Below are 23,789 nucleotides of genomic sequence, written 5' to 3'. Positions count from 1 at the left end.
TCTCTCATGGTCCAAAACCTCATTTCCATATATTGCCATCTGCAAGTATTTGTATTTATCAATTCGGGTTGGTGTTCTGTATAATTCAGTATACAACTGTTAAAAACATATAGGAGTGGATCTGGCATGTTATGAATATGTATATGTGAATCTCTTTTGTAATAAATATGAATGTGTAGATCTGGGTGATGTATGATTATAGATATGCACACAATTAAATGAGAAGAAAACAGTCCGTGAACTTCCTGGCATACCGTGAGTTGAACGTATCATGCTGTACCCCTTCTCCCCTGTCACCGACAACCGGTCATCCGACACTTTCAGCTGAGGAGCTGGAATATAACCTCACACATTCAGATCTGTCAGAAACACCCTGATCACATTGAAACATTCCCTGTCATTTCATAATAATATCATCTTATATAGACATTTTCTGAAACATTCCTAATAACACACACAAAAAACTGAAACTTCCAGTGTGAAAAAAAAACCTTTAATACAAGATACTTTGAACTAAGTTTACAAGACATCACTAAATGAGTGAGTGAGTGAGTGAGTGAGTGAGTGAGTGAGTGAGTGAGTGAGTGAGTGAGTGAGTGAGTTTTACGCCGCTTTAAGCAATATTCCAGCAATATCACGGCGGGGGACACCAGAAAATGGGCTTCACTCGTTGTACCCACGTCGGGAATCGAACCCAGGTCTTCGGCGTGACGAGCAAACGCTTTAACCACTAGGCTACCACACCACCCCATATCACTAAATCAATGTTCAACAAGATGTACACATGGAAGTGTGAGTTAATTCGATCTTAAGCACTTTTCAGAAATATCACGGCATGACTGCTTCATGTGAGTAAAAACACGACAGAATTTATACAGGTCCTTGACATTTGCCACGGTGAAAACCATGAGCAAGGGGCATGGCACCCAAAAAACATTCAAACAAAATCAAAGCAAATCTGGAATTCAAACGCATACTGAAAGATTCTGACAAAGAGGCACAATGCACAGCTAACTTCTGTTGGGCCACCTATGACCCATGAAAGTGAAAGCTTAAACAAACAAGGAGACTGACCTCTATCATGAAGAGCCAGGAGGACATGGGAGGACAGAAAGGTCCGGTACAGATAGCCAGGTATGGGTTTCCCAGCCCAGTCTAGACTCTCATCAAACGCCTGTCTGTTAGGTGCGTGGGGATCACACTCTGCCAGGATGTACCGGTAGCCATCTTTGTTGAATGGGTGCTCCAATGGGTAACCATGAGGTGGGAGTTTGGCTGTGGAACTCAGCTCACTGCTCAGTGTGAAAATAACAGTAAAATCATTACATTACATCTAAAATAACTCCAGAAAAACAGCTGTAGCAGCTAATCTAAATCCTGAGACCAAAAAGTTTGTCTGATCTAGTTAGCTCAGAGTGAATAGTTCACACGGTAACACTATCTTTCACTGACTATGATGCAAAATGCCAAGCTAGAGATAGCAGCCTCAAACATTTTAGGCAAAGACAGTTACCATACAGTCAGGTAGCTTCATAAATGAAGCATTTAGAAGACATGCATCATGGTATCATCTGTGACAGTTACCTTCTTTTCTGCTTTGACCCTGGGATTAATTGATTGTCAAAGGGTGCTTTCCTCTTGGCTGTGCGTCCTTTACCTGAAAGAATACATGTATCTTTCTCTGACGCCAGCATCAGCCATTTCAATACTGTATGTAAGTATACCTATGAGTACCTGTATGCAAGTTTGATGAAAATCATATTGTACCTGGTCACTATTTGTCAGGCTTATTCTGTTATAACCAGTTTGTTTTTTTACCAGTGGAGGATTAGTCTAACCTTATTCACAGCATCTCATCATTTCAGGTGAAAATAAAGCTGTGAAACACATTACTCCTCTTTATGCCAAATGTAAATCCTACTAGTAAAACACTGTGTATCTGATTCTAGAATCGCTAGCTATCACTCTTTCAGAAACATATGTACACGAGTGACTGGTATTTAATCAACTTTTGACAATATTCCAGTCTATTTAGTGAGGAAACATCATCAAAAATGGCTTTCACACATTGTATTTGTTGGGGAAATCATTCATCATGAAATTACAATTATCTAAACAATACATGATAAGCCTATCCAGATTCCATATACTGACAGCCTGGCAGACTAAAATTTATGTCCACAAGTTTTAACCGAGGCATGTCATTAAGTGAACAGTAATATTTTAACCCTGTTGCCATTTTAATTAGTTCAGTATCTTTGACACTTACAGACGAACGATAATATCAAAATATTTATTGTGTTTTATTCTTAACCATTGTATATTTCAAAACATTCATTCCACAGGTTAGTTCAGTAAGCTTTCACTCAGTTTAACACTGAACTAATTGTCATGATGAATGCTTTTGAATTACAGCACTTTAAGTCCTAGACCACCCCAGCCCAATCTATTGTCCTGCTGATAGGCCAAGCTGGTCACTGATGGAAATTCAAAGTTTTAAACTTTGTCAAACCAGCTGCTGCTCAACCTGTAAAGGATGTACATGTCTTTTACTCCTATATACTGATGTATGTTTCTTCGTCACCTTTCTCATTGTGTGAGGTTTTAGATGGACAAGAAATTCAGTCACACTTCAGGTTAGTTCATTATGCAGTGTTTGCCCTGATGCAGAAAATCTGCATATTTGATGCTCAAATTATCTCAAATATGCAAAGAATGTAAAAGCTTGTGCCATTGTTGACACAAAGCTACTGGGCTCTCAGTTCAGATAATCTTAGCTTGTAATATGCTGTTGTTTAAAACTTAGCTTATTCTTTGCAAGTTATCTGCTTAGCGCTGATGAAATACATGACCTGCTTTCACTTGTTTTTTTGTTGTTATCAAACAATCAGGAAAGAGTTCCTTCCATTACCCCATATTCTTTCTTCCTCAGATAAACAGAGGTAACACTAAGTGGTTCAACCCTATATATTGTACTTAAATTTGAGAGTTTTAGTTGTTTTTGTGAGTCCTCTAGTAACTGTTGTGTTAGGTTTTGTTGATAATTCTAGTACACATCAATCAATAAATAGTATTTGGGATTGGGGGAATGGGAGGAACTCTTACCAACAATCACATTTCATGTGTTGATGAAAGTCTCATACTCAGCTGACTCCCAAAAACATGTCCATGACTCCCTCTAATGACACAAGGGAATCATGATGACTCCAGAAAGAGTTCCACTCGTAACCCCCTGTTTTTACATGCCCCTGGGAATCCTTCCCCGGTATAATATTCCAACAGAGATATATGTTCATTGACTGTCTTTTTATACCTGTTCTAGTTTATTGAATGCATATTTAGGGTGAGGTATATGCATGTCAGTTTGTAATTTTGGTTTTTGATAGAAGTGAGTGGTGCAGGCAGAACTGTTACCATGACGCCTAAATTTTGTGTATTGTATGCTGTATTGTATGTATCAATATATTGTTATTGTCATTAGAAATGACATACTGTCTATTCCTGATTTGATTAAGTAGGAATGTAATATGCCCTTTATCCTCCATGTATAAAGGAAGATCATCTTGCAGTTCAGAAAGGTATTGTGGTTATCTGTACATTTAATATGAAACTCTAGCAGATGTATATATCAACTAAAAATCTTATGAAGAATATCTGGGTAAGAGTTCCATGTGTCCTCCACCCTTATCAAAATACCAAATTACAAACTGACATGCATACCTCACCCTAAATATGCATTCAGTAAACTAGAACTGGTATAAAAAAAAACAACCAATCGACTCAATGAACTTATTTCAGTGGTGGAATATTCCCCTTGAGCAAATATACTATGTAAAAAGAGGGGGTTATGGGCAGAACTCTTTGCGAATATCTGTTCAGTAATGGTAAGCAAGTGTAATTGCAAATGTTAACAGAATATTATGGAAAGTTCCATGATAGGACTTCTGTCTGTCTCCCCTCTAAGGACGAGGGAAGATTTCTTTCAGTGGCATTTTTAGAAGTTGGATATGTCTTTCAGTATGTTCAGATGCAATTAAAGAAACATGTTAAACTCATCATTATCAGATAAGGAATACACAACCAGAATGAATCTTAAGGTAGGATACAGGTGCAATTCAATATTATCATCACTATATCACTACTTTTATACAATACTCAGCATAGTTTATTAAGAGTCAAGATATTGGGAACATTATTTCTTAAAAGCGGTAAAATCTTTGCTTTTGTTTGAAATATATACAACTGAATATTTTACAAACTTTCTTAACAGTTTGGAAAAACACATCAGGCTGTTGAAATGTCATTGTTATGAACTGTAATGTCTGATACATTAGTAATAAATCTCACATTATTTATTCAAACTGTCGATATGGAAATCCCCCCTGCCACTAGGTGTTAATGATTTGCATACTCAAGTCACTTGGAATCTGGACAAACTCAGCGGCAGGTTGCTATCCACTTTTATGTGAGTCAGAGTACCATTGGTAGACTGTAGCAGAGATTTCAAGCCAATGGGCCCATGGAATATGCACGTCAGCCAGGTCGCTCCAGACTCACATCTGTCCAAGATGATAGGCACATGATTAACACTGCATGTGTCCAAGGCACATGATTAACACTGCATTATGTAACAGATTCCTTAATGCAGATGATCTTCAGAGAGAACACTTCAGTGAGGACATCCCTGAGCACCAGACATGTATGGGTCGCCAAACTTCGTACTTCGCCTACCGTTCATCCACAACTAAGACCATGTCACAGACAGGCGTTTGAGATGGAGTTGGCATCATAGAATCAATGTCAAATGTCTTGTGCTCTTCAGAGATGAATGCAGATTCAGTTTATCCTCCTATGATCGTCAGCAGAGGATTTATCGTCACAACTGAAATCAACTCACAGATGTGACTGTAGCCAGTCATAATCTTACTGGAAAGTGGTATCGAGGAGAGATTCTGGCTCCTAAAGCAGTACCATTCCTGCAAGATATGCATGGCTTTCATTGTCAACCATCTTTACTGCAAGACACCAACCCTAGGCCTCACAGGGCCAGGATTGTCATGGAATTCCTTTGGCAGCAAGATTTAGACTGGATGAAGTGACCAGCATGCTCACCAGGCCTCAACCCAATTGAGCATACCTGGGTTGAACGTGGTCACAATGGTCAAATCAAACATAATTAAAACACAGTTATACCTGGGTTGTACTTGTGTACACACATCATCTAGCACCTGTGTATCTCCCAGGACTCTGCAGAGCGCTCATAAATCTTTTGGTCCTTAAAGGCTGCCTGACAAAAGCACATTGAAGAGCGACTGACAGCAGTTCTAGTACCCCATGAAAATGGGTTATACTTATAAGGTACTTTCAAATGTCAAGGTCAGCAATGCATGAGGAAATCTGTAATGTCTGATGACCACATTACTGACCTCCAGACAGTTTTAATAAAAAGATGCATCCCCCTAGAAAGAGGTATTTGCTGCAAATTGAGAATCTTTACAAGAACTGCCACCAACATGACTCCTGTGGAAGACTTCTGCTCTTACTACTTTAGTAATACTATGGCTACCTACTATCCACAACAGGGAGAGCCTTTGGAAGCTGTCCAATCAGCTGACTGGCCCTGGTAACTTCACTGTTGGGGCCGATCTTTGACAGATCCTGAAACATGGACAGACGTAAAGTATTTGGAATATTCTTGCAAAAAACACGGAAAGTTTGAAAGAAATGGAAATTTTTGTGTTAGTTAATGCTTTCTTAGTGTCCAAATGAAATCCCTTCATCAGAATAACCAGTGTTTGAAATTAAACTTCATTCGCAAGTTAGGGTTGGTTGGTTGTTTTTTGTCACACTCATCAATATTCAATCTATATGGCGGTAGTCTGTAAATAATTGAGTTTGGATTGAAATCTACCATCAACATAATGAGCATTGATATATGCAAATGGGATATGATGTCAACCTAGTCAACAAGCCTGACTAGACAATCCCATCAGTCTTCTGTCATGGCAAGTCATCCACAAGTCAGGGAGAAAGACTGACAACTCCCTTGTGACTTCCACTGTTACTGTGAGGGAATCAAACACATGTCTTCAACATGACGAGTGAACGCCTTAACCACTAGGTTACCCCAACAACCCTTGTAGGTAACCACTGTTACCATTACGTAGAATGTAATTGTAACAAATTGATCAATTCTCTGAATGAGCTTCAGATAAGATATGCTGTGAATTTGCGTAAAATATGCCAGTTCAGTAATATTTTTAAAATCAGATCTTGGTTCTTGCGTCTGAAGACATACCATCAGGGGTCATGTTTGAACAACCTTCATCTGATCAATCAGAGTGCTGCTTACCAGATTGGGAAAATGACAAGTATTCATCGTACAGCCAACCATAACAAATAGATACTAATCACAAGGCACTTGGAACAGCATCTCCGCAGCATTAGGTTTTAGCATGTCTACATAATGGTGTAAAAATACCATACAGAGTTGAGGTGAGGTGAAAGTCATTCTTAAGAATATTTCACTTATATGACGATGTGCATGTGTGTGTATGTGCGGTTGCATGTACTAGCCCATACTTAAGCTGGTTTTATAGTTCTAGCTACCATACTGCAATTAAGCATGAACATCCCACCCAGTCATATTATAATCTGAGACAACCAGTCCTTGTTGTACCTGTTAATGCAAAGCACCAGACAGGGACCAAACAGTACTGTATTTTAATGTCTTTTGGTATAACATGGCCGGGAATTGAACTCGCAACCTTCCACTGTCTGGGCGGACGCTCTAACCGCTATACAATGGAGGAAGTCAAAATAGACTCAAAACAAGTGTGTAATTAGTATATCCAATTACACAAAAATTTCATTCTAAACCACATTTGGCAAGGACGATACCACATGAAGCCAAAAGCCTAAAGAAATCCCTCTAGAACAGTGTTTATTTAACCTCACCTGGTTCACCAGACTGAAACAGAAGTCTCCTGTGGAGTCGTCACACAGAAACAAGTCGACATCTTTGGTCTGAAACATGAAACAATCAATGAGATCAATGCATGTTTGTATCACACTGCAGATGAATGTGCCACATTTCGATAACCCTGCTTGTACTAACGACACATTCCAATGTCAACATTTTGTGTCCAGTGTGACAATTCTCAATTTGGTTTAATAGTCTGAAATAACAGTGACACAATAGAGTTTTTCAGTATTTGCCCTTGACATGAAACTGTAGGAATCATCATGACTCCCTGGTGCCATGAGAGGGAGTCATGGACATGTTTATGGAACTCAACTTTTGTATGGAACTGTCATGAAGACATCAACTGTGATTATTTAACAACAATTTAAAAAAAACAAGGTAAAGCAGGTCAGACATTTCATCAGCACTGAGCAGTAACTGGCAAACAATAAATTAAGTAGTTTTAATCAACAGCAAATTACCTGTTTTGACTCTCTGAATGTAGGGCCCAGTAAGCTTTGCATCAACAAGCTTAGGTGCACAATCTTTACATGCTACATGAATCTAACGTAGTATCAAGTTACACGAACTGAAGTATAAGACAGGTACTTGAGTATCCATTGTCATTATCTGATGCAGACTCAAGGCTTTTATTTTTAAAACAAAACAAACAATAAGATATACCATTATTTCGAAGACATTGGTATCTACACTAAATAATACCCAGTGTGACATACCATTGTTTTGAAGACACTGGTATCTACACTAAACAATACCCAATGTGACACACCATTGTTTTGAAGATATTGGTATCTACACTAAACAATAACCTATGTGACATACCATTGTTTGACGACACTGGTGTCTACACTAAACAATATCCAATGTGACATACCATTGTTTTGAAGACATTGGTATCTACACTAAAAAATACCCAGTATCACATACCATTGTTTTGAAGACACTGGTATCTACACTAAATAATATTCAATGTGACATACCATAGTTTTGAAGACAGTTGTGTGCCATGTTTGTTTGGTTCTTCGAGACACTGTTGTAAGACTTTCCCAGTTCTTGTCAATAAACGGAATTATCTCCTGAAAGTCAAATATTCATAATTCAAATCTAGGAGGACATATGCAAAGTTTACTATGGAAGTTTAAATTCATTAGCGCACTGTAGCATTGTAAAGCCCTGCAGGGGTACAATGTGCCAAGGCTATATCTGGTGTCCTATGACATAATATTGCTGGAATGTTGCTGAAAATGGCACGAAAACGGTTATTCCAATATTCTTAAGATTTTTCTTCACAATCGTGGTGTTTGTACAGAAATGACATGAAAGTGTTCCAGTTACTAGGAGACATAGGTCAAAATGTAATCATTTTCACAGTGAAATGAAGACCAAGGGCCTTTTCTCTTTACTTTATCATTCTCTCAAGATCCTTATTCAGTTAACTTACTTGAAACAAAGGTAGCAAAGTTTACTGAAGGCGCATGATAAAGGAAGAGGTTTATGAAAAAACATTAATGGCTGGTCCTTAGTAGGTAATTAATGAATGAGAGAATATGATGACCATATCCAATGACCATGAGAACTTGTTTCAGGTTGAAGCAAATGATGAAACAAAGATAAATAAACACCTAGGGCCATTTGCACAAAGTGATATTAGCGCTACAATGATTGTAACTCCCATTCCCCAATATAGGCTTAAGATAGTCGTAGCGCTAAGATCGCTTTGTGCAAGTGGGCCCTAAAGGCAAGGACCAAAGGGAGATAACTGTTCAAGCAATCTACTCACCCTATCCTTTGAGAAGAAAGTTTTGGACTCCCCTTTGTTCTCTGCAGTGTGCAGGAGGTTGGCTACTGCAGTGTAACAGATCTGTGTAAAACCTGCAAGCATATATTACCTGGTTAGTCTCAGCAGCAACTGGAGCTGAATTATTGATCAAATACAAGAAATACAACCAAGAAACAAGACAAGAACACTGCTGACATGTTAAATAATTTCAGTTCAGCAGCCACTACTCGTGAATGGCTGTTCCTCATTCAAAGTTAACTTATTATGACAAAGGATACACATCTGGAGACAAGTGATTACGAAAGAAATTGATAATCAATTTTAAAAGTAGAAATTTTCTTAAACACATAATTCAGCAACCATTACTCAACTCTTTTTAAGATTTACTGACATGATTATTATATTCTACACCTCAAAATCTGAAACCCACCCCAAAAACAAGAGATAAATTAAATTTGAATGTGTAGTTTAATGCTGCAGTCAGCAGAATTTAAGGTATATGACAGAAGGATATAATATTAACAAGTCTGGACCAAACAATCCACAGACCAATACAATGAGGAACAATCTACACTGTAGTAAAATTTGTCTGTTGTCAAACGCCGCACTCAGCAATGTTCCAGCTACAAGGCAGCAGTCTGTAAATAATCGAGTCTAGACCAAACAATCCAGTGAGCATGAGCATCAATCTACACCATTAGGATACAACAACCCATGTAAACAAAGTCAGCCTGTCCACGTGATCCCATTTGCCGCCTCTTACACCACGCATGGGTTGCTGAAGGTGAATTCTAACCTTGATGTTTACGGTAGTGTCATGTTACAGTGATACATCAAGTCACCGAGCCTCACCACTAAAGCCATTTTCCTGCCTTCTCTAACATGGGTCTCAAAACATCTTACCCCTTCCAACAGGGCTACAGTCAATGCTACAATGTCAAGGAAACTAAATACTACAGCTGTAACAATACATTGGACAATCCATGGATTGCAATTGTTAAGTCTACCAATGAGTCTATAGTATATGTTGTCATCGATAGTTTAGTGACTTATGTTCATAAATGTACAGTGAAAAATATAACCAGAGTTACCAGTCCCTGTTATTACCTCTTACTAAACTTGAACTGGGTTACATGCTTTTTGTCACTTAAACTGCTTCAGTCGGTTTTTATTTCATATAAGCTATACATTCATTTGGGAACAACTTCAAATGAGGCAATTTAAGGAAAAAAAATTATTGCAATAACTGGTTGCAATAAACTCTTGCAACTGCAATAGTTGTTTCCCCTGCCAATGGTCACCAATACTATAAATCGCACATTTGGTAATTTCTGCTGCTGAACTTACTAGCTTGTTTCTTCTGACACGACTCCAGGCCTGTCTGGTTACAATTTTTACAAATAAACTGGTAGTTTGTCATGAAAGGAATGCACTTTCTGAAAACAGAAGAACAAAATATCAAGCCATAATCATTCCTTGATACCTTATGAGAAAACATAGCAAATATGGCAAGTGATGATGAAAACAGACACATGAAAAAATGTCTTGCAACACCAATCAATTACCCCTCATAGAGCCACTTGCATTCACATTATCATTCTACTTGTATGATTATTTTGATCATGGAAGCACCATACATTCATAGGCATGTTAATATTATCATTGGATATTTATATAGTGCACACATCCTAGCAACTAGCAGATTCTCAAAGCGGTGGTATATAATTTTTTTCCCTTGATCATTGGTTATCAGTTTCAACTGTATGTTCAATCTCAACTCCCTGGGGATCATACAACTCATGCAGCCACTAGGCACACCAAGTTACTACAGCTCATCAGGTGAGCATCATGAGTGAGTGAGTTTAGTTCTGCGCAGCACTCAGCAATATTCCAGCTATATCGAGGCGGTCTGTAAATAATCAAATCTGGACCAGACAATCCAGTGATCAACAACATGAGCATCGATCTGTGCAACTGGGAACTGATGACATGAGTCAACCAAGTCAGCGAGCCTTACTACCCAATCCCCCAAGTTGCCTCTTACAACAAGCATTGTCGCCCTTTTATGGCAAGCATGGGTTGCTGAAGGCCTGTTCTACCCCAGGACCTTCACGGGTGGTGAGCATCATGTGCACTACATCAATAATGCATCATACACACATGTACAGCTTAAGTAAAACTGTTCTTTCTGTTCCTTAACTTGGACACAAAAGTGATTTCATTTTTTGATAAGCAAATATATGGCCTCCTTGACTGACAAGGAGCTTAAAGATTTAACTTTTTAGCAAAAGGAATGCTGCCATGTCACAGTGTTTGGGTCACCTAGGAGTTAAAACAACGTGTAATCTTCTATGACAGCAGATACACTGAGACTGCATACCTGATACGACAGCTGATACACGAAGTTAACATACACTGAGACTACTCACCCAATATTACTGTTGATACTCTGAGACAACATACCCGATATGACAAAAAATGAGGCTACATACCTGATTTGACAGCTGATATACTGAGACTACATACTTGATGTGACAGCTGATACAGAGTATACATGTATACATACCTGATATAGTATAGCTGATACACAGATTATACACATCTGATATGACAGTTTATAAACTGAATACACATCCAATATGACAGCTTATAAACTGAATACATATCCGATATGACAGCTGATACACTGAGTATACATTTAAGCCTGTGACAACATATTGTAGTATCGATAATTGTGATACTTTATTGGACATTAAATACATGTATACATTTTTCGCATCGTCATACCTATCGACATTAAAATTGTTAATTTTCTCTAGAAATTGACGGCTATGAAAAATTTACACTGTTACTTAACATCAAGATAGCTTATCATAATGTGCATCAAATTGTACTGTATCGTTCCAAGATATCGTGATATGTATCATATCATGAATTTTCGGTACTGTCACACCTCTAAAATACATACCCCATACAACAGCTGATACACAGAATACATACCCAATATGACAGCTGATACACAGAATACATACCCAATATGACAGCTGATACACAGAATACATACCCAATATGACAGCTGATACATTGTGAGTGGAACCAGCCTTGACACACATTACACTGGAGCTCCACACTGCCTATGTTACGACCTTTACCACTGAAACAAATGAAATGAACTGTAATCAGTATCATTGTTGATCTTTGACAGTAAATGTAATTTTGTGAATAAAGTTGATACTTTATACTTATCCTGACTCATGCTTAATTGCTTATCTCCTCTTCCTGGTGAAGGTAGTGGAACACTGAAATCCTTCGAAGTTCCCTTCTAAAAGAAGCGGACGTAAAATTCACACTCACCCATGTATTACCTCCCTTCCTATGCACATGGCCAGTTGATCAGCCATGAAACTTCACTCTCTCCTATAATCGTTTGACACGAGAATACGAGAATTTAGCGTGTCTGTGAGGAGCGGCTGGGAGGGCTTTCGCCATGAGTCAGGATAAGTATAAAATATCAATTTTATTCAGAAAATTACATATTTGTCCTTATCCTGACTCATGCTTAATTGCTTACAGAATCTGATGGAAATGGTGGTGGGTCAGACCATTCTGTTCCAAATTACGTCCAATAATTTCCCCCCTAACGGGAACTTGTAACAGCATTAATTCAATTCTATTCTTCTCATATTCATTGTAGATTTGGGGGGAGAATCACATCCAGTCGAACTTGTCTTCTGTAGAAGGCTTTGTTGACTGGCACGTGATGACACCAAAAGTAGCTAGTGTCCTGCTAGTTTCTGATGCAACTAAATGTCAAGATAAAGCAATCGAGACTAGTTACCACCTTTCTTTATGTTCAAATATCTTCATAATGAATACAAGGTCCTAATCACTCATTCTAGTCTGTTCAAGACGTGTGCATAGACTTTCCACCAAAATACTCTGCAGAGCGTCTGGCTTCGACAAGTCAAGTGATAAATCGAGTGAGTTAAGTCAGCATCGTCGGGGAACTGTTAGTTGCTGAACAACAACAAGTGGCCTAAACTGCTGAATGCCAGTAACGTTCTCCGTGGCTATGTCTGGCAGGTAATGGTTGGTAAACACTGTTTGACTTCCAAAAACAGCTTTCCACAATAGTAGAAAGCGAGCTATTTCCATGTAGCACTAGTGTAGAGGCTAGGGCTCAGTCTTCGTGTGGGTTAGAAGCTCGCGGCGGGTCTAATCCTGCTGCTTTATATGCTTTAAGTATACCAGTTCTAATCTACACTGAGATAGTGTTGCGGGATACTTCCACGGGTGTCTCAGTAGATATAGGGATAAATAGGCGCTTGAAACGTTGTCTTCCAGACTTGGAATGTGCAATGTATATTTTCAATGCTCTGACTGGACATAATGATAAATCTTGTGTATCGTGAGGTCCTAAGATTGAAGACATGGCCGGTACATGGAACTGTCTATCCGGTTGACCTGGTAGTAGATTCTTTGCTATGAAATCCCATCTTAGACCCAAATGAGCTGTTTCTTGGCGACTTGTATCCAACTTCGTTCGATTAAAGCCTAGAGCACGAAATTCTGACATTTTTGCAACTGTATCCAGGGCAAGCAAAAATAGTGTCTTTTGAGTCAACATTTCAAATTAAGTCCGATCAAGTGGTTCATATGCATCACTTGTGAGATGTTGGAGTACAATATTTAGATCCCACGATGGAGCTCTAAATCTGTGTTGTTGATCTTCCAACTTGAACAAACATAGTAAGGCAAGAAGCTATGGTACTTTAGTCAGCTTGGTCCCTGTTCCCATAGTGATGACTGAGCTCCTAAGTATGTAGATAATGTAGAACCTTTCAGACCGTTAGAATGACATAAATAGAATAAATAATCTGCTATTTGAGGATGACTCACCTTCGCCGAAAATCCCTTTTTCCTGGCGTATTCCTTGAAACATTTCCCCTTGTCGTCATAAAGTGTGCGAGTAGATCTCCATAAGGCTAAGGTGACTGCTTTTGCTGCTCTCACCGAATATCCTCTGCGTTTCAAACAAGTCTTAATACAGTCCAAACGTGAAGATGAAATACCGATGGTTGGCTGTGCATTTGCTTTGTGTGGGGGTGGATGAGAAGATTCTTCCATTCTGGTAATTGTAGTGTTGGTTGTCCTAGCTCTTCTATAAGTGTTGGAAACCAATCTCTCGTTGGCCAGTAGGGCGTGACCAAAATCAGTTGCAACCTATTCATTTGTCTGATTTTCTTGATGACTTTTGGTAACAGTACTGGAGGGGGAAACGCGTACGCATTTAGTCCTTCCCATGGAATGCTGTGAGTGTCCGTTGTACTGACGATATAAAAGTTGTTGTCTGTTTGTTGAATCTTGTTGCAAATAGGTCTATTTATTTATCCGAAAACTTGACTGATTAGTTGAAACGATTCCCGATGCAGCATCCATTCTGTTGGTGATGGACGAAGACGACGAGATAAGGTGTCTGCCATGACGTTGCAGGCTCCTGGTATGTGACATGCTTTTACTTGAAGATTCAGACTGTTGACTAAGTTGAACAGTTGAAACGTTAGGTGTAGTAGAGATAGTGATCTTGTTGACCCTTGTTTGTTTAGTTGTCCGTGTGGATCATTAATAACTTGTCTCTCAATGCTATCAACCAGTGGTGGATGACATGAATGACCGCTTTCATTTCCAGCTGGTTGATGTGAAGAGCTAACGGTAGAACTTAGAGTAGAACTTGCAATATCATTTCTTGAATCTTGACCCACCGGGTCTGATTCAACGTAGTGATGAAACGGATCCCGAGGAATCCAGTTGTGTTAGTAGCCTGATTGTGAAGCCTAACTGTAGTCTGCGTTGGCATTTCCGTTGATGCGCTTGTATGCCGTCGTCCAGATAAAAAGCACTGCGTAGCCCCCTGAGGTGTAGATAATTGACAATGGGTTTGGTTACCTGTGTAAATAGCCATGGGGGCAAAGATATTCCAAATTGGTAATGCTGGCCGTTGAAAAGGAAATATTTCCTGGATTCTCGATGAATTGGGATATGCAGGTATGCATCTTGTAGACAGACCTATGCTGGCTAGATAGTTTGCCGGTCGGATGAGGAGTCTTAGTTGAGGAAGATTTAACATCTTGAAATGTTCTGGCTTCCAAAGAAACTTTTTGTTGAATTCCTTCATGTTGTAAATTTTTTGTAAGTTGTAATTTTTCTCTGGAATTCTTCTTTGGTACTAAGAAGACTTGGGAGTAAATGCTGGGCGTTTTACTTCTACTGCTCCCTTCTGCAACAGTGTTGATATAGCATCATTCAGCTGGTCTAGTTGATTGTCTGCGTAGATGATGGGAATTGGTAGTCTTGTGAGTGGTGGTGTATCTTCCAGCGGAATCTTGTAGCCGTCTCATAGAATATTCATGACACTTGTCGTTGAGGATTCACCAATTTTGCCAGTAGAGTTGAAGACGTCCATCCACTTGAGACGGTTGTAAAGGAACGGCTGGGGGTGGAAGACTCAAGTCCTTCTGAACCTGATCTTCAGCGTTTATTCCCCCACCGCCCCTCGACGATCTTCCTGACGTCTGAGAGCGTTTATTTCTGCCATAGGGGTGACGAAAGGAAGAACATGACTTCTCCCCTTGATCGTTGAATTTCTTGTCCCTCGCTCTTTGAACCCTGGAGAATTTGGACTTGCTAGTATAACGCTGATTTGTCTGTTTAAGGACAGAAGTCAAAGTGTTGATGGATTTTATAATCATAACTTCTCTTGAATCTTGAGTAACCAATCTTGCTACCTCTTCAATCCTTCCGTCAAACACAATAGGTGCAGACCATGGGGCTTGATACAAAGACTTTGTGAAGTTCTCACTCCATGACGCCACGGACAGGAGCCCCCATCTCCGAAGTAGATTAATAGATTAAGTAGTAGATGTTCGGATATAAACTGTTGATCCTTAATCTGTGTAATAAGCTGAGACAGGATCATCCACTCTTCCTCATTGGCAGTATTGCTAAATTTTGTGACGAGAGTCTCGTTGATGGCTCTAGATCGAGCTAATCCGAATATAACTCACCTCGTAGTAGTGTCAAGTTGCGCAGTCTCTTGTCTTCTACTTTGTTAAAATCTGCTGCAAGCTGAGTTGATAACTTTATAACCTTCGTCTACATCAGGTGCTCTAATGAATGGCTCCATGTGATGAAGAGGGAAACGATGTGCGTTAAAAGGCAGCACAAAGTCTCAGGGAACGTAGATACAGGGAACGTTAATGTATCAATGTCATCTATCTTCATTTTATAAGTGTTGAATTCATTGGAATCCTTAGATGGTGAAACAAGGCTTAAGCCAAATCACGATGGTGTCTAACTTCGTTCTTCCTTGAGTAAGATGAATTCATGGATTCATGGATCGCTGACGATCCCGACTGTGTGAGTCTAAGTCCAAAGGGGAGCATGACTGCATACGGCGTCATCTATGAATAGGGGAGACTGAAGTAGACCTTCTCCATTGATGAGTCCACCCATGAGTGCACTCACGCGAGCATGTGATGTCACTCACCGAGTATAACTACTCGTGCAAGTGCACTCACTCGGCGTCAGTATATCCTTCTCTGCGCTGCGACCCGATAACCGGGAACTGGATCTGCTGGAATGTGTGCGTGCAAGCACCTCCTCTTCATCCTCAGACATGAGTGCAGGTCTAGATGAATGCTCTCGCTGATTCGCAGTCGACAAAGTTGACGAGTGCAGTCGTCTTTCCTCTTCCAACAGTCGCTCCATAAGATTCATTATCTGCGCTGTGAATTGTTGCATGAAGCTCGTGCATTAACAACTGTGTTGAAGAGTTGTCTATGTTGCCCGAGGTTGCAGTCAACATCTGCGATGTCTGTTATAGATGAAAAGTGTTCTGAGGCGTTGATGAATCCGTCGGTGTTGATCTAGTTGCCGGTGTCCGCTGACTGATGTCTTCACTCCGTATCATCAACGGAGACCCGTCAAAAAATTGACATTTTTCAAAGGGGACGATCTCTTCCCCAAATGATTTCTTCATCAAAGAGGGATGATTCTGCGATGATCTTACACACGAAGACTTCAACTTCGATAACTTAGATTTCTTGGGCTGTGACGGCCCTGCCTCAACAGACGGTCTCTTCTGAGTCTTGGGAGGGGACTCACCTGACCATGGGCACAACCTTGGAGATACAGCTGGCATATTACTGGAATGAATCTCAGCATCAATAATTAAATGGTTACCCGATTTTATTGCAACAGATTTAGACATGGCTATTGTGCTTATCTCTAGCATGTCTAGACCGTAAATATAATAAAAATTCTGCTTCAGACAAATTAATACAAATTTACGCATATGAGCAGAACATAAAGATTTACACACCAGGCAAAGCAAATGTGGGTCAGCCGCTGACAGCCGTAACCTGCACTGAAAACACGATTTCATCAGCTGAGACTAAGTCTCAGTTGATGAAATATGTGTTAGAAAAAAGGCACAATAATCACACATTTATATAATAATAATATTTATATACAAGCCAAAAACCGCATACAACAGAAATTTAGTTGGAAAAAACAAAAGAATGAAAGACTTATTTATCGCTGTATACGGGACCCCAGGTGCCTCCAGCTGCCCTCGTCGAGCGATAGGGAGAGAGTGAAGTATCATGGCCGATCAGCTGACCATGTGCATAGGAAGGGAGTTAATACATGGGTGAGAGTAAATTTTACATCTGCTTCTTTCAGAAGGGAACTTCAAGGGATTTCAGGTGTTCCACTACCTTCACCAGGAAGAGGAGATAAGCAATTAAGCATGAGTCAGGATGTGACTTGTTCTACACTGTAGAAATAGTTGAGCTGGGTCACATAACAGCAGTTTCTAAACAATGTCCATATGAAAACAATCTCGTTCAGTCCAAACAAACCAACAACACAAAATAAAGGATGATGTATATCCTCGTCCACTGGTTGTTATGACAACCATGGAGGACCTAAGGGTGAGACATTAGCATAATGATCACAAAGATAGGTATGTTAATGGAACCATATAACAAGGTTATGAAACTGTAGCTAACCTGGATATATAGTGTAGTGAACAGTTTCAAACGTAAACAAACACAGCTACTTAAATGATATTCTCATGCTGCTAAACACTGGATTGTCTGGACTGGACTGAATTATTTACAGACCATCATACTACAGCTGCAATATTGCTGAGTGCAGCATTAAACATCAAATAAACAAAACACAAAAGACATTCACTTATTTTCTGTGTAAATACTACATTTCAACACCTATTCTTAAATAACAAAGCAAGAATATAAATGGGATCACTGTTCAGCTGTTTAAGCTTCATCAATTATGATAAGAACAAATTTATAGCCATTCTTAACATAGTGACTATAGTATTCCCAGAAATTCCCAGTTATTGTAAGTAGAGTGAGTGAGTGAGTTTAGTTTTACGTCGCACTCAGCAATATTCCAGCTATATGGCGACGGTCTGTATATAATCGAGTCTGGACCAGACAATCCAGTGATCAACAACATGAGCATCGATCTGCGCAATGGGGAACCGATGACATGTGTCAACCAAGTCAGCTAGTCTGACCACCCGATCCCGTTAGTCGCCTCTTACGACAAGCATAGTCACCTTTTATGGCAAGCATGGGTTGCTGAAGGCCTATTCTACCCCGGGTAGACCTTCACGGGTCTATTGTAAGTAGCAATATGCCAAGTACAACTTCTTCAATCAGGATAAGAGGGAAAGCTGACAACACAACAAATACAATCATCTGAGAAATTTAGCAAAGTACTCAACACATTACTGCCTTTATCAAATTGTGGCTGTCACGTTTCTCAAACAGATTATAGTATACCTCTTCAGCACTTGTTGGAATGTTTAAATGTCATCAATGGTTAGAAGAAGCATGTGAATATCAGCTTCATTTGGTTAAGCAGTTTGAGAGACAAAGATACTTAGCCAATGTTGATAGACACAGAACAAATACAAAATAAGTTCCCTAATTAGTCTAATGAACTAAAATGAGATACTTTAAAGACAGCTAAGTTCCTTATATATTCTCATCTTTCTTAAGTGAACACTTTCTCACCAATAGCACTGAGAAGCTTGTGGTTGTGAATCCAACATTTCTGTTGGAACATCTCCCATCTCTGATACTTGGGCCATGTCGATGTCTTCCTTGTTCTCCTGAGAACTGTCCCCATTGCAGTCAGCAGACAATGGAACAAGAGCCCCCTCGTCACCCCCTTCACTGGTATCCATGGCCTCTGGAGATTCAATATCAAGCAGCAGTGAAAAACATCATACTCTCTAAACTCCTGGACCAGACAATGTAAGTTTACTATTCTACCAAGCCTCTATCAAAGGTCAGCTCTTAGCCAAAAAGAACAATATTGTTGCCTCTTTAGTTTACGAAATTTTGATTACATACAGTTTGACAACAATACACACCAGAGTCTTGTTTCTGAATTTCCTCTTGCTCTTCCTGTGCTTTGTCTTCCCTACAAAAGCAAAGGAATGTTTGAAAAGTATTTCTGATAGACAAAGAACTCAATGAGCTTATAATTTCTAACAGTGTTCACTCATAGTTTTATGAGCAAACATCATAGTACAGTTTATGTGCCACAAAATATGAAAGAGCTGAATGTGACAAAATATGTTCTGTCCACATACCAAAACCTGACATACCCACCAGCAACAAGATATTAAAAATAGATTAATACAAAGCGATATGGTGTTAGTGAGTTTATTTGATAAATGACTTAAACAGTGAAGTCAATCCTGATGGCAAAACGCTGACTGATGATATGTTGAAATTGCTCATAACTTCACAACCAGCAGAATGGGCACTAAAACATATGCCATAAAATCTAGTGATGCTTCAGGACTTGTTAATAATGTACAATGATGTTTGGTATTCTCCTTGATGAATTCCTTTGAATTCTGGATAACTACAAAAGGTTCATCTGTATGTGCAATGTCATTCTGATTTTGACTAGGCTATACAAAAAATATACCGGGGCAATGTATCTGTAGTACCCTGGTGTCATCTGTTTTCTCTCAAATAAGAAACGTGCTCATTAAAAGCAAATTAATATTAGAGCTATCAATATATTGTACCTACATGTTGTGTCTTTAATCAGATTGTTCAGATGCTTTAAGATCACATGCAACCCCAAAATAAAAAATAATTAAAACACAGTTATCACTTATTCATGATATATAAAATGTATTTCTGATTTAAAAAATGGAATTATAAGTGCATAATAGCAAATCAAAAGGGCAATATCTTGTACTTGGGTTTACCTCCCTTGAAACGAAGCAGCCACGATACCAAACCCAGTCAGAGTTGGTGGGTGTGCACTGAAGTATAATGAAGCCTCTTCATTGGCTACTGATGCATTTGCCGATACGCTTAGCTGGCTCTTTGTTTATGGCATATAAGCCTGATAGGTGTTAATTTCAAATTAGATGTGGTCAATGAATGAAGTTGTGCATTGCATATTGTCATTAGCAGACAAATAGGTGTGAATAAACCACACATTTTTCTCTGTGGCAGAGCCTGCCTATCACAATCAACTTTTTTTTATGTCATGTGTAGATTATTTATTTGTTTGCGTACACAACCAAGATTAACCTGATGTTAATGACCTCATACTCCGGGCAAACCTATTCACTTCACATACATTATGAGGGCAGCGCAGCATAGCTGTTGAAAGCACTTTTTCCACCAGCACTGGGGGAAAATTAGTGAATCATTTCAACTCTGATTTTGCAAGCTATTTTTCACCGCGTTTAGTTTTCAACTTTATAGGCTGAATTGGCATTTGATTTGTTTTGCTAAGTACATATCAAAAGGTATCAGAACCTGCAAAGGTGTGCTTTATGTTGCATGTGACGTTTAACAAGACAATCTATGAAGTGAATGATCAAAGATTGTTTCTTAAAGTTGCAGGTACCAGTAAGCCCAGGACACACTGCCATGACTTCATAAGTTTTCACTCACTTCACTGGCTTGCAATTTACATCCACTGAACCTCGTACAAGCCATATGGTAGCAGATATCAACAACAAGCAGAAAATCTATCAGTTAGGTTTTTGACAGACCTAAAACAATCTTGGGACCTTTCAAAGGGGCACTGATGTGGAGCAATTTCCGTGGACTGGTTTAAACTTTTGTACCTGGACGATATCCCAGAATTCGTGACCTCTGATGCGCAATCCATATGCACAATTGAGAGATCAGATCAACTAAGGTGAAGTAATGTTTACTTCATTACAAATGTATTACAAAGACAAATGAAACACTTTGAAGGTTAATCGTCTGCCAGTGGTAGAAATGGTAAAAAACAATTAAGACGGAAAAATAACGAAGCCAATGTACGTCTCTATATTTGGTCTTATAACCCTAATTAGTTTATTGTCATATTTGTATGATTTTGAAAATCAATAAAAGAACACATGGTCTTCTTATACTTATAGTAAATTTCTAACATGACTGTAACATTTAAACATAGTATAGACTGCCAATGTGGATCCTATTTCACACACATACATGATCTAGTGCGTGTTTTCTGTCATATAGATTCTGCTGAATGTTACAACAAATAAATTATAACAAAATGCAAATAATGAATGTACAACAGATTAATTTGATAGCAACAGTCTAATTTTATAGCAACAATGTCACCTTACCACCTTGTTCAGGAATGTATCCATCAATATCCACATAAAAGCAACCGTATTCCATTCATCTGCAGCTGGTAAATAATCCTGCTCAGTGTCGTGTGTCTTACAACAGTCTAATTTGCAGAAAAAGTGGTGAAAACCTGATAAACCTCTCATTGGTCACCCAAGACAGCACACCTGGCAACTAATTGTATGATGTCCGCCATTCTAAGTAATTTAGTTAACCAATAATGAGATGTGAATCAACGCCATAGTGGTTACTTCTTTTAAGGGACGATGTTGTTTTTACACTCGCACTTTATGACAGGGTGTAGTCAGTATAGGTTTGTACATCTACACACACTGCCTTTTGACAAAAACCTCTGTAGAAGATAAAAGTAATTAATCGATCAGTGTGTTATCGGTTAATCCTGTGATCGATGTTTGTTTTTGTAACTCAGTTGATAAACCCTCTTGCATCACTTACATGCATATATTACATAACGTACAATACATTTGCCACCACAGTCCTTAATGTATAATGTTGAGTATTTACTCCAGACAGGAGAAATGCCAAATGGGAACCTTTGTTGAGTAACCTGAGTGGTGTTACCACTAATTATACCTGTCAAAAATTCATTAACTGACCATCAAGAGAATGATAACAAATAACATGTGTAGGTTTACACCATCAAACATGAGTTACAGCAAGGAAGATGTAATCACTGTGTCACATGCAGCCTGAAAATACTTATGGGCCGAAACTGTTTTGAGGATACCAACAGAACTTCGTTACATAAGAAATACATACAGGCATTTGCTGAGTAGTAAATAGGTGGGTAAATAGGTGTAATCAGTTTTTTTACGTGAGAACATTTTCAGATTTCTCTACCAATGGCGAAGTCATTGTTTTTAGTTTACGAATTCAAATAATCGACTGTGTGTTTTTATTATCATAGACAACAAACCAGGGTAGCTACCATAGCTACCAAAATTTACGTATGATATTTGCCATCATAGATGGTCCAACACTCAAAACTATCTAAATATAAAGCTTTGCAATCTTTCGAACTCAGGCCCCCCTAAGTAATTGAAGGAATTACAGCAAATTTGAAGGAATTGCATCTCAAATGTAAACAAACGCAGCCCACTCGCGAAACAATTCCAGCGATATCGGTAATTCAGCGGTAATAACAGAAATACATCGGCCCTATCGGAAGCAATGTCGGTAATACTGGAAACACGATCGGCCATCTTCGGAGATTTTTCGGTCGCGAGCGGAAACTCACGCAGCAAAACATGGCGTCGTTGGAAGAAGCGCCCGTCTCGGTGAGATTTGTTTTTAGTTTCTACTATTACATTTTTATACTTATCCATCTTTGACCACCCGTGTTGAATGCGTTTAGGTATGAGGTGTTGTCGGGGCAAAAGCTTATGTTTTTAGGAAAAGATAGTCACTCTAGGAGAGTGTCACAAGTCATGCCCCTGTAGTTTGTTTACATCTGAACATCGAAGTCGTGCCGATGATTACGAACGTGCGCCAGATATAACATCATTTTTTTGTAAAATGTGTTTAAATTTGTCAATTGCACTTCGTAGCAAGAAAAATTATGGCTCATAAACTTCTTCATGGCGCACGTTCATGATGTTCGTAATCATCGGCACGACTTCGATGTTCAGATGTAAACAATCTCCAGGGGCATGACTTGTGACACTCTTCTGCAGTGACAATCTTTTCCTAAAAACATAAGCTATTGCCCCGACAACACCTCATACCTAAACGCATTCAACGCGGGTGGTCAAAGATGGATAAGTATGAAAATGTAATAGTAGGAACTAAAAACAAATCTCACCGAGACGGGTGCTTCTTCCAACGACGCCATGTTTTGCTGCGTGAGTTTCCGCTCGCGACCGAAAAATCTCCGAAGATGGCCGATCGTGTTTCCAGTATTACCGACATTGCTTCCGATAGGGCCGATGTGTTTCTGTTATTACCGCTAAACTACCGATATCGCTGCAATTGTTTCGCGAGTGGGCTGCGTTTGTTTACATTTGAGATGCAATTCCTTCAAATTTGCTGTAATTCCTTCATTTACTTAGGGGGGCCTGGAACTGAAACAAATGGCTTCCTACGTGCCGGTAGACATCATATTTTCGCATAACATGATTTAATATCGAGGTACAAAACACAGAAATAGGATCAAATTGGATCAGTCACTATACCATCCAAGCATCTGAAAAAAACTACACTGCTGGGATATTTTGTTACGATCAGACAAGGAATACCATGGATATTTTTAAATAATGGCATGTGATGGGCATCCGGCTTCCTGACTGTT

At 39.1% G+C, this 23,789-nt stretch overlaps 1 protein-coding gene and 1 pseudogene across 1 annotated transcript in view; both read right to left on the bottom strand.

Annotated features, from left to right (window-relative positions):
- The window catches only part of LOC137285012 (set1/Ash2 histone methyltransferase complex subunit ASH2-like), a 97,564-nt gene that overhangs the window by 72,540 nt on the left and 1,235 nt on the right, over window positions 1–23,789 (bottom strand). Inside the window, exons 2-12 of the mRNA XM_067817127.1 lie at window positions 19,234–19,283; window positions 18,872–19,049; window positions 11,830–11,919; window positions 10,113–10,201; window positions 8,766–8,857; window positions 7,966–8,061; window positions 6,958–7,026; window positions 5,571–5,658; window positions 1,585–1,657; window positions 1,075–1,292; window positions 255–332 (exon numbers count right to left, since the gene is read on the bottom strand). Of these exons, the coding sequence (XP_067673228.1) occupies window positions 255–332; window positions 1,075–1,292; window positions 1,585–1,657; window positions 5,571–5,658; window positions 6,958–7,026; window positions 7,966–8,061; window positions 8,766–8,857; window positions 10,113–10,201; window positions 11,830–11,919; window positions 18,872–19,049; window positions 19,234–19,283 (1,121 nt within the window). The remainder of the gene's footprint in view (window positions 1–254; window positions 333–1,074; window positions 1,293–1,584; window positions 1,658–5,570; window positions 5,659–6,957; window positions 7,027–7,965; window positions 8,062–8,765; window positions 8,858–10,112; window positions 10,202–11,829; window positions 11,920–18,871; window positions 19,050–19,233; window positions 19,284–23,789) is intronic.
- LOC137283209 (uncharacterized) lies at window positions 13,024–13,892 on the bottom strand (annotated as a pseudogene).

Source organism: Haliotis asinina, chromosome 5, assembly GCF_037392515.1.
Source record: "Haliotis asinina isolate JCU_RB_2024 chromosome 5, JCU_Hal_asi_v2, whole genome shotgun sequence".
Taxonomy (NCBI): domain Eukaryota; kingdom Metazoa; phylum Mollusca; class Gastropoda; order Lepetellida; family Haliotidae; genus Haliotis; species Haliotis asinina.
The sequence above is the reverse complement of the archived record's forward strand: the minus strand, read 5'-3'. Positions and strand labels throughout refer to the sequence as shown.